Raw genomic sequence first — 12959 nt, forward strand, 5'->3', positions numbered from 1 at the left:
AAATCAAAAGAATTTGTAAACAATTGTAGCCTGTAGAGTGAGCACGAGTTGCACAATATAGCTAATAGAGTGAAACGTCAAGTCAGACACGATATTTCGGTGAAATATTATCCAATCATCGCGAAAAACGATAGGGATCATCTTCATAATGACATTGACATACAAAATAAAAATCAAAAGAATCTGTAAACAATTGTAGCCTGTAGAGTGAGCACGAGTTGCACAATATAGCTAATAGAGTAAAACGTCAGGTCAGACACGATATTTCGGTGAAAAATTATCCGATCATCATGAAAATCGATAGATCATCATGAAAATCAATAGGGATCATCTTCATAACGACATAGACATACAAAATAAAAATCAAAAGAATCTGTAAAAAATTGTAGCCTGTAGAGTGAGCACGAGTTGCACAATATAGCTAATAGAGTAAAACGTCAAGTCAGACACGATATTTCGGTGAAAAATTATCCGATCATCACGAAAATCAATAGGGATCATCTTCATAATGACATTGACACACAAGATAAAGATAGCTTGCCAGGCAAGGTAACATACGTCCACTGGCAGCTGTCAGAAATGATTAAACAGTCTTTAGTGACTACAGGGTTGCACAATATAGCTAATAGAGTGAAACGTCAAGTCAGACACGATATTTCAGTGAAATATTATCCGATCATCACGAAAATCGATAGGGATCATCTTCATAATGACATTGACATACAAAATAAAAATCAAAAGAATCTGTAAACAATTGTAGCCTGTAGAGTGAGCACGAGTTGCACAATATAGCTAATAGAGTAAAACGTCAGGTCAGACACGATATTTCGGTGAAATATTATCCGATCATCGCGAAAATCGATAGGGATCATCTTCATAATGACATTGACATACAAAATAAAAATCAAAAGAATCTGTAAACAATTGTAGCCTGTAGAGTGAGCACGAGTTGCACAATATAGCTAATAGAGTAAAACGTCAGGTCAGACACGATATTTTGGTGAAAAATTATCCGATCATCACGAAAATCAATAGGGATCATCTTCATAATAACATTGACACACAAAATAAAAATCAAAAGAATCTGTAAAGAATTGTAGCCTGTAGAGTGAGCACGAGTTGCACAATATAGCTAATAGAGTAAAACGTCAAGTCAGACACGATATTTCGGAGAAAAATTATCCGATTATCACGAAAATCGATAGGGATCATCTTCATAATGACATTGACACACAAAATAAAAATCAAAAGAATCTGTAAAAAATTGTAGCCTGTAGAGTGAGCACGAGTTGCACAATATAGCTAATAGAGAAAAACGTCAAGTCAGACACGATATTTCGGTGAAAAATTATCCGATCATCACGAAAATCAATAGGGATGATCTTCATAATGACATTGACACACAAAATAAAAATCAAAAGAATCTGTAAAAAATTGTAGCCTGTAGAGTGAGCACGAGTTGCACAATATAGCTAATAGAGAAAAACGTCAAGTCAGACACGATATTTCGGTGAAAAATTATTCGATAAAGTCTTTAATAGCTTGATTATGAATTTCAAATGATCTTAAAAATATTTATAAGTCAAAGCAAAGCCTCAAAAACAGTTCATTAAATTATCATTAAATTCAATAAGGTCTCATTGACGTACCATCAATGGCAATAACTCTGAAACTGTTCATACGATTATTACCTGTAAAAGCTTTAGCCTCTTTCATGCCCACATGCCAAATTTGACCGTTCATCTGATTACCACCAATTTTGAATTTGACCGCGATCTTATCAATATATATATACATACAAAGTTTCATGTAGATCGGATATAAACTGTAGTCTCAATCATGCGTTTTTACTAACTCAAGGGCATTTACTCAGAAACCGTTCATCTGAATAATACCAATTTCGAATTTGATTGAGATCTCATCTATATATACATACATACCAAGTTTCATCAAGATCGGATCAAAACTGTAGTCTCTATCGTGCCTACAAGAAAAATTTACTAGGTCAAAGGCAAAAAACAATTTTTAACTTTTTTTGCAGTGCGTTTGTTTTGCAAATGGCTTTCTTTTCTTTTTTTCGCATTCTGGTCACAGTTTAGTCATGACCTCTTTTGAATTACTGCTCTAATTCTAAATCTATTTTTGATCGTAATTTTTGTTTTGTTCATTACTATTTAGTAATGGCTACAGGATAGCATTTTAAAATCTATCAGATTTTGACTTTAATAGCTGACTTTTTTTGTTTTATTTTTAGCAGTTTTTTCAACTTCTACTATTTTATTTCAATCAAAATTTGAAATTTGTTAAGACATTTTGATAGCGAACAAAATTATGCTTTCTTACTGAGTAACTGTGACTCAATGCAACGTTTCACCGATATATCACCTAGAATACGCACTGCATGAGCACCGTCCATGGATCTAGTCTTTTTTTTTTTTCATTCATTCATTATAATATTGTCATAATGGGCTGAATGTTAAACAGGACAATGTCCTTGTGTATTGGGCCTAATTCTGACCCATGTAATATAAAGAGATTATTATCATTGTCGGATAAAAACTGCAGTCATATTCGCGCCTACAAGCCAAATTGATGCTTTTTTACTAATTTAAGGGCAATAACTCTGAAACGGTTCATCTGAATAATACCAATTTCAAAACTGACCAAAATCTTGTTTCATCAAGATCGGATTAAACCTGTAGTCTAATGCGCCTACAAGCCAATTTAACAAGGGCAAAAACTCTGAAACCATTGATCCGATTGTAACCAATTTCAAACAATTTCAACCGAAATCTCATCTATATATACATGCATACCAAGTTTCATCATGATGGTATAAAAACTGTAGTCTCTATCGTGCCTAGAAGAAATGTGACGGACAGGGGCAACGGTAAGATCAAGTTCTTTTTTTTTATCAAATTACTTTCGTTCAGTTTTTATAAGCTGACATGGTAATATGGACATATAAAAACGGAACAAAAGTAATTTATCAATTATCAATTTATCAATCCTGATAATGAAAAAAGAAAATAAATAATTCAGAAAGAACCATTCCTATTCAATGCTACGTACCATATGCTAATCTTTTAGCTAGGTAATTTGAAAGAGTATCAAATGGGGAACCTTTTTTATCTATTGGTTCATCTTCTAATAGTCCTAATCTAAAATATCAAATTGTGATATAACAAACTTGTATTGAATGATCATGGGATTTATTAATCTATAAGACTCAGACCGCTAAAAAATTCTGCACTGAAGATTTGTAAAATGTAGTCGTTAAGACATTCCATTCTCATCCCTTTTTTTTTATTTTGAATATGAAGAGATAAGAACATGTGTAAAAATAGTTGTTTCTTGTATAGACAGGGTCTAATTTTGGTTTAGGTATTGGTTGATACTACAAAATCTGATTCGAACTATTTAGTATGAACTGACTCACTCTATAATAGAACTTAAACTGTAGTCATCTTTACCGATATGATGATAAACTAAATCTTTTAATGAATCCACTAAAATATCATCAGATTTACCAAATAGGTCACACATAAACTTTTTCTGAAAAATGTAAAATTACATGCAACAAACATGTTATGTATGCAATCTGTGACAGTCAGTTACTATCAACTTTCTAGGAGGTGATGACAATTTGATTGAAAATTAAGATATTTAATTCAATCTTTTACCATACCTAATTATGTAACTTTTCCAACTCAATATCCTAGATAATTCCATGGGCTATTCCAATATTCTATTTAACGATGACTTTGTAGTAGCCTTGACAAGGTCTATTGGAGGACATTATGTTTGAACAATTAATCTTGATTGACATACCATTAGAAAACTAATATGTTATTAAGAAAATGAATAAGATATTAAGAGAAATATGACGTACCCATGATAGTTCTGGTCCATTAGGATGTAAATTAGAATGTTGGGACATATCAAATAGACCCAAAGATATCAGTGATTTCACAACTTGTGAGAAACCCTAAAGTATAAAAATATCAAATATACTGAATATAGACATAGGAAAGTATGTCTTGCATCTACATTCTATATGGTCGAAATGTCAATTTTTTTTTTTTTTTTTTTTTTCGAAATTTACACACCTTCCTGAGCTTAGACTACAATAGTTGCAGCAACCATTCAACATTCACGAACCTTAGATATAGGCGACGAAGTGCTTAAGTATATTTTGGATCTTTTTTGCAAAACCGGAAGTGCCACAGTTCAATATGTGCAAGAATAGATAATCAGCTCTAGAAGTCATATTTTTCGGTCGATTTTCTTTGGGTTTGCATTTTTGGAATCTACTGTTAAAATCTGAAAGAATAGCAGTTTCAAAATTTCAAAATTCGAAAATTTGTCGCAGACATTTTTTGGCCGATTTTCGAAATTTTTGGACCATTTTTCAGTTTTTTTCGTATTAATCTGAAATTTTGATGAAAGATGCATGTCACTAATGTAAACCATTTGACGTATTCAAAATTTTTGCGTCACTTCCAGTTAAAGTGGAAAATCGATTTTCACTTCCGGTTGAATAACTTATTTCAACGAAATTATGTATATCGTTATTAATCTTAATTCTATGGCCGATTTTAAAATAAAATTTAGTCCGCCATCTTGATTTGATATTTTTTCATAAAACTCAAAATGGGGCTTCGGGGGAGAATGGGATTGGTCAAATTTTTATGTTGGTGTATACTTTAGTCGATGGCAAGAAAAATGTTGGAAATGGATTTTTGAATTTGACTTTTGCTTTTTTGCAACTTCCGGTCGAATTTTTTCAATTTTTGAAGGCTTGTATCTCGTGACCTTGACCTTTGATGACCTTGACCTTTTTTAGGTCAAAGGTCATTGACCTTGGCTATCATTTGATACTTTGACCCCAGACATGTACTTCCGGTTTTATAGCTATCCGTAAAAAGCCAAATTCGCAACTTTGGACTGCTCTAACACGTGACCTAATTAACCTAGAGGGTTAATTTTTTTGGTTTCCTAATGTTCTTCTCATGCACTTTACATAGATATAGAACAATTGCTTTTTTAAAGCAAAATTGAAATTCGTGATTTTTTCAAATTTGAGTTTTGTTTTACCATATTTGTGTCTTTTTGATCTTGGTGTATGTATATCTTATGACCTATTTTATGGAGAACCTTGATATTTGGAATACAATTAGACACTTTGAATATGAATTCACCTATGGCAAAAAAATTGGGGTGGGCGTGGCACATCCGGGTTGAATTACTAATTGTTTACATCTTGGGGCTGGGGCATAACTCGCATAGGATACGTTTGTTATAAAAGGGACTTTGCACACAATTACCTCATCCTTTTGGCCAGTTTGTATTAACAGCTCAGTTGTTTCAGCTTTATAGTTCCAAAAAAGGAACGGGTTTTAACATTTGGATATTTTCATTTTTCGATTTTGACCTTTGTTGACATTTGTTGACCTATATCTTTTGACTTGAATAATGTAGAAGCTTGAAATTTGAAAAACAACATAACATTTGGAATATCATTTACCCTATGCAAAAAAAAATTAGGGTGGGCGTGGCACATCCGGGTAATATTACTCATTATTGATATTTTTGGCCAGGAGCATAACTCGCAAAGTATACGTTTGTTCAAAATGGGACTTTGCATACAATTATCTCATGAATTGAGCCACTTTGTCTTAGAAGTTCGGTTGTTTCCGCTTCTTAGTTCAAAAAAAGGAACAGGTTTTGAAAATTCAAAATTTTCAATTTTTGACCTTGACCTTTGATGACCTTGACCTTTATTAGGTCAAAGGTCATTGACGTTGTCTATTAGTTTATGCTTTCATATTTGACCTCTGACGTCTACTTTCGCTTTTATAGCTGTCCAAAAACATCCAAATTCGCAACTTTGGACTGCTCTAGCACGTGACCTAATTAACCTAGAGAGTAATTTTTTTCGGTTTCCTAATGTGCTTCTCGTGTACTTTACATAGATATATAACAATCGTTTTTTTAAAGCAAAATTGAAATTCGTGATTTTTTCAAATTTGAGTTTTTTTTTTACAATATTTGAGACTTTTTGAGCTTAGTGTATGTATATGTTATGATCTATTTGATGTAGAACCTTGATATTTGGAATATAACTAGACACTTTGAATATGAATTCACCTATGACAAAAAAACTTATGTGGGCGTGGCACATCCGGGTTGAATTACTAATTGTTTACATTTTGGGGCTGGGGCATAACTCGCATAGGATGCGATTTGTTCAAAAAGAGACTTTTTACACAATTACCTCATATTTTGAGCCACTTTGTCTTAGAATTTTGGTTGTTTCCGCTTCATAGTTCAAAAAAAGGAACAGGTTTTGGAAATTCAAAATTTTCAATTTTTGACCTTGACCTTTGTTGGCCTTGACCTTTGTAGGATCAAACGTCATTGGCATTGGCTATCTATTTCTACTTTTATATTTGCTGTCCTAAGTCAATTTCTGGTTTTATAGTCGTTAACAATTTGAAATTTTAATGGCGTATATCTCTTGATCTTGACCTTTTTAGGCCTTCTCCTTTACAAGATCAAAGGTCATTGACCTTGGCTATCTGCTGATACTTTCATTTGTGAGGTCTGACGTCCACTTCCAGTATTAAAATCTTCCAAAAAAGGAAAATTTCTCAACTTTAGACTGTTCTTGCGCTTGATCTAATTATCGTGGAAGGTTGATTTTTTCAGGGTCTTTTGCATTTTGCTACATTTGCAAAGTCCCACTCTGTGCCACGTGTGGCTCTAGTCAATATTTTTCCTATGGTTGTTTTTAAGAGGGAAGTACTACATTTAAGGTGGAAGTATATAGATGTAAATGTACTTGGTGACCAATTGCATCATAAAATCAAGGTGCCTAATTCTGGAAGAGTATCAAAATCTGTTTACAATGTATCTTCTACAAATAGATAAATCAAAGACTTAAACTATTTACCTCATATCTTATAGTACCACGTAATATAGTAGTAACATTGTCAATACCATAAGCTTTAGCATAGGATGTTGAGTCTCTGTTGGGATAACCTTCTAGAGCAAACCCTGGCATAAACTGTAATTTCATGGTAGAATCCAACAGTTCACCCTCTTTAACTTCTAAAATCTATAATTATATTGATCAATCATAGATACATGTAGAATATACATGTCTAATCATATATAACTTCAAGCCCTTATGGTTTTGTCAAGAGTGAGATCTGACATAAAAAGATTTGAATGGAAAATGTTATTCAATTATGTCTGAAATTCACATCAATTTTCAATACTGGAAATTGTCAAATTGAATACAGCAATAAAAATGTAACAAATCCAAGTGATAATAATGATATTATCTATGGTACTAACCTTATTATCCTGTTTATATTTAGCTCCAGCTAAACAATTCATCAATACTCCTTTAGGTGACCAACTAAATTTATAATGTAATGGTACATTAGAACATTCAGGGGCAGGTAATCCACCACACCATGATATATATGACTTTATCTGTAATATTAGATCAAATATAGTACAAAACTTTCTGATTGAAAATGACTACTATGAACAACAATAATAAAGTGACCAAATGTGTATTTAGAATTTTTTGAAGAGTTGGGGTAAAGGTTTGAACTGAAAATACAGAGAATACCTAAAACCACAGAAATGTCACATTTTGCGTCTCCAGAAGGGTCGTACAATTAAGAATGAGAACGATCAAGGATCAAAAAAAAATTTTTGCAAATGATCTGATATAGCAATGTCACATATTATTATATTCTGAAAGGATTGTCTACAAGAGAGATTTCACCTGACCACCATCACTTTTAACTTCATCAAAACACTGCATTGCTATCATGTGATCAATACCAGGATCTACACCTACTTCATTGAGAATAGTTACACCAGCTTCTACAGCTCTACAAATATATCAACACAATTAGCATATGACAATACCTACAAACATTTCTGAATTTAGATCCATTGATTAAAACTAATTGTTTGTTGCAATAGTTATTATCAGTGATTGAAATTAGGTCGATGTACAGTGACAGATTATCGGTAAAGTAGAAAATGGTAGATAACCATGTTGATTCCTGCCCTTTAATTGAGACACTCTTTTAGGCATTTAGAAACACAATACCTCATCTATCCATTTGATTGACAAAATTTGGATTAAAACCAGTTATTTTGGTTCAAGAAATTAATAATTTGGCGACAAATCGACAAATGTGGTTTCAGTGGGGAAATAGGATAACAGAACAGATATCTTACTTTTTATGAAGATCTTGCATGGCTGGAGATACATAACTTGCTGTTACCATATTAGTTTTATTTTTAATACATAGTTCAGCTACTGTAGGATGATAGGAGTAGGGTAATAAACTGAAGAAGATAACATTAAAAATAATGAATATTTGATAACAGCATCATGTTTATGATTTTAGAGATTAAAAAATGTTGACTTTTCCTTCTCTATTTAAATATGTACCAACTTGATAAAAAATAGGTCTGGGGACCATCAGATTAAAGTGGCTCCTATTCCTAAATCTCTCTAAGTTATTCATTATTAGTATATTTACATGGTACATGTATTAACTTCCATAAAAAGTCACAACAGTCCATTTAAGTTAATGACTATTCTAAAGAATATCTTTTTACCTCACAACTACATCATTAGCTGGTATTAAAGATTCTAAACCTTGATCATCAACATCTAATACTATAGTTTCAGCTCTTGGACATTCTTTAGCTATCATATCTAACTCATCATTAAATTGGGAAGCTAAAATATCAAATTTTACATGTTCAGCATAAAATGAGTCTTAGGTGATAAATGAGTTTGATTATCACCTTAAGTTTCTAGCCAAGGACAAGCCCACAGCTACAGGGGGGATACAGGGAGGCAATGCCATAATGTTTACAGTTTTTCTGTCGAGGGCTCGGTCAAATGTATTCGTTGGCATACAATCCAAATCGCTACATCCTGTGATACAGGAATAGTGGCTATTGCAGTCAAGGTCTAAGATGAAGTTCGTAATAACTTGACATTTTGAATATAGTTTTTTGATGTGGATGTTTAAAAACTAACCAACTGTAACATGTAGTTTTTTATCCCGTAAGAGATACTCTATAGCAGGGGGAGAAACATAACCTGCTCCTAATAACAATACCCTCTTCTCTATATCTTTATCAACACTTTTAGCTTTATGATTAGACCTAAAAAAAATAGCGATACAATCGTAATACGCTCACATTTGTAATGGCAGCTAATTTGTTCTGGAGGTTGACAAGAGTTATCAGTACATCAATGTTTCTGAGAGTGAAATTTTCGTATTTCATGGTTTTTGTTTACAGCTTTTTTATTCAAGTGGGATTAATTTAACATGTCAAGTTTCATTTAATCCATATAGAATCTTTTGAGTGGCAGCAAGCGGCAAATCTTTGTGGAGAGACAGAGAGACAGAGAGAGAGACAGAGAGACAGAGAGACAGAGAGACAGACAGACAGACAGACAGACAGACAGACAGACAGACAGACAGACAGACAGACAGACAGACAGACAGACAGACAGACAGACAGACAGACAGACAGACAGACAGACAGACAGACAGGGTTTATCCTTGGGTGATTACAAACACTCACACCAAGTTTTGTCAGAATACAACACGAAACCAGCTCTCTATCGTGTCCACAAACAATTCAAGAACAAGGGCAATAACTCATAGTAAATATTTTTCGATTCGTCTGATTTTCAATAGGGTTCATCCTTGGGTGATAACAAACACTCACACCAAGTTTCGTCAAAATCCATCAAGAAACCAGCTCTCTATCGTGTCCACAAACAATTGTGGACGGACGGACGGCGACGGCAACGACTTTATACGAATGTGGGCGTATAAAAAACACAATATCAATGTCAGCTACATGATTATTGCCAAATTGGAATTGTTTTTTTAATTTTCTCTTTCAGTGAAGATCTTCAGAAGTCTGTAGAGTCCCTTTGTGAATACATGAATTACAATACAGATAGGCCTATAAGAGGACATAAATTTGCTTCAACTCAATTTATCATTTAAGTTTAACCATTTAAATAGGTAGCCACTATTTTCATTACACATAGTGATCTAAGTAACACACATTCATTAAATTAGCCATTTAATATTTCGTAGCAATCTGAAATGTAAAAACACTAAACAGATAACTATTATTTTTTACTAAATAAGTGTTGTCTGAAAGGTTAGCATATTAATTTGAGTTATTTCCCTTAGTCGACTTAGATTAAAAGACCTACAGTAGACTACGCCACCACATAATTACAGGCCATTTATGAATTAGAAGCTGAAAATACAATCATCTATTTGAGATAATATTATATACACAAAACTTACATTTCTAAAAGAAAATTAAAATAATATAATCCAGATTTTATACACCTGTAAAAAATATGCCTACTAAGCTACATCTATTGACCTTAACCTTACTAATAATAACTCAATGACCTTCACATTATATTTGTACTCTTATGAATAATGAATGGACACCAAGTTTATGAGTATTTCTCAGTTATTTGGCAACTTAAGATCATTTAGCACTTTTTAATGTAAATTGAACCTGCAATTATTGAGAATGGTGTGCCACTGCATTTCCAAGATAAGCGAAAGTCCGAAACAGAATGTGTTAGCCTATTGAGATATATTAGCTACAATTAAATTCAATCCAACTACTGATATTTACACACATAATAAATACAAATGTACAATAAGCCAAAGATTAAAAAAATTATATAAAAATTGACACAAAAACAATACTGGTACTCACAAAAAGCAATCAAGATTTCTTGTTAAGACCTGAGTGCATCTAGGGTTGTAACTAAGGTCTTTTTTTTCTATGAGAGAAAATTTTTTGCTTGTGTGAGTAGACTTTTGTTTTTTTTCAAATGTCAGCTTTGACCTTATATTATTTAATAAATATCAGCTTTGACCTTATATTAATTAGTAAATATCAGCTTGCACCTTATATTAATATGTAAATATCAGCTTGCATCTTATATTAATATGTAAATATCAGCTTGGACCTTATATTAATTAATAAATATCAGCTTTGACCTTATATTAATCAATAAATATCAGCTTTGACCTTATATTAATATGTAAATATCAGCTTGGACCTTATATCAATTAATAAATATCAGCTTTGACCTTATATTAATTAATAAACACTAACTATAGTTAGGTAGATGAGAAAACTCAGTTATTTGAAGTTTATTGTTACCTGTATCTTACATACATAATTTATATAGATAAATAATGGGTCATCAAGTAAAATCTTTTTACTTATAGATAAAAATGTCATAGTTGAATTATTTGTAAATGCCAAGCAATATGTAAAAGCTTGCTTGTTTAAGATTAATTCTGTGTTGAGGTTAAAACTTGCACAAGTAAAAATAGATTTTGTCTACAGACTACCTTTACAATGAAATAAATTGTAATGTTTTTTGGATTTTGTCAAATATTAGTATATTAAATCAGAGGCACTCGAGGATATGTTTTCATCAATATAATTCTATTTTCATTACTGAAAACAATCTTTCATATACATACCCTATCACTTCAATATATCCAGTGCAGAACTCTTGATCTGAATCCATTTTGTTTGATTTTATCATAATGGGTACGTTAAGATTTGTATTGAAATAATTGTTTTCAAAAAATTATTCTGTCACAAAAAAGAGAAACTTATGAATAGGACAGAATTTTTGAACTAGGATATTTCATTTTCCAACATCAACCACCTGCAATGTGCTATAAAAATTTACTACAGCAAAATATGATACAAATCTAACAAATACAACAGATCTACTCAGTACACTATTAAATCTTTCAACATTTAAGATCTACGAATATCTATAAAAACTGAAAATTCAAATGATTTTTTATCACTAACCTGCCGAACCTGTAAATCATATACATATCTTTAATATTTAATTTTTTTGTGTATAATCGTACTAGGTTTTATTACCCTATAAACTGACATGGTTCACATAACATATTACAAAGTACATATTAACTTTGTTCCACTAGTCAAAACGCAGAGTCAACATAGCTTCAGACTAACAGCTCGTCATACTGCCAACTCATGTTTCAGATATAAAATCCTCATCAGTATCTGGAAGTTTAGGTTAACTATACAAAAGATAATTTAACAATGACAGTCAAAGACTAACATGAAAATTGTTGACTTACTTTGATTGTTTACGTAGTTCAGCAATATATTGATAGTTTGGTGTTAAAGATCCATTGGAAGCAATCACAGCCTATAACAAATAAAAGAAACACATTATACAAGATTAAACCCATATTTACCTATCAATATCAGAAATCAAAGATGGGGGAAGTTTCCATTCATATACATGTAATACTATACATATATAAAGATAGAACAAATCATCTGAAAACTAAAAGGAACTATGGCAGTTTCATTTATTGAGAGCAAGGCAATAACTAATCATCAGACAGAATAAATCACAATGGGTTAATGTCTTAAGTGAAAATAGTTTGCCAGGCAAGGTAATATACACCCACTGGCAGCTTTGATTTTAAATACAAATATTAGGCAGTACAGTAACATATACCGGTATGAAATATTCAACCTGCAGACATACACTTCTTTTGAACTTTTTGAGGCAATACTGAATAATATAAGTTTCATCAAAATCTGTAAAGAATTGGGCCTTATAGAGTGGTTACAGGCTAAAAACTTGAATGCGTTTTCAAGAACAAGGGCAATAACTGATATTAATTATATTTCGATTATTCTGATTTTCAATAGGGTTCATTTTTGGGTGATTACAAACAACGTCGAAATCAATCCAGAATTGTGCCTTGTAGAGTGTTTACGGGCAATTGTGGACTGACGGAAAGACGGACGGACAGGTTGGTGACAATATACCCCCCCCCCCCCAA

The 12959-nt window shown here is 32.2% G+C and overlaps 1 protein-coding gene across 1 annotated transcript in view; it reads right to left on the reverse strand.

Annotated features, from left to right (window-relative positions):
- The window catches only part of LOTGIDRAFT_218445 (hypothetical protein), a gene marked incomplete at its 5' end in the record, with an annotated part of 20642 nt that overhangs the window by 3385 nt on the left and 4298 nt on the right, over positions 1–12959 (reverse strand). Inside the window, 10 exons of the mRNA XM_009061197.1 lie at positions 3073–3161; positions 3440–3555; positions 3893–3988; positions 6956–7120; positions 7363–7503; positions 7805–7913; positions 8269–8379; positions 8656–8779; positions 9086–9213; positions 12240–12310. Coding sequence (XP_009059445.1) covers positions 3073–3161; positions 3440–3555; positions 3893–3988; positions 6956–7120; positions 7363–7503; positions 7805–7913; positions 8269–8379; positions 8656–8779; positions 9086–9213; positions 12240–12310 — 1150 coding nt within the window. The remainder of the gene's footprint in view (positions 1–3072; positions 3162–3439; positions 3556–3892; positions 3989–6955; positions 7121–7362; positions 7504–7804; positions 7914–8268; positions 8380–8655; positions 8780–9085; positions 9214–12239; positions 12311–12959) is intronic.

This window comes from Lottia gigantea, assembly GCF_000327385.1.
Source record: "Lottia gigantea unplaced genomic scaffold LOTGIsca_46, whole genome shotgun sequence".
Lineage (NCBI taxonomy): Eukaryota > Metazoa > Mollusca > Gastropoda > Lottiidae > Lottia > Lottia gigantea.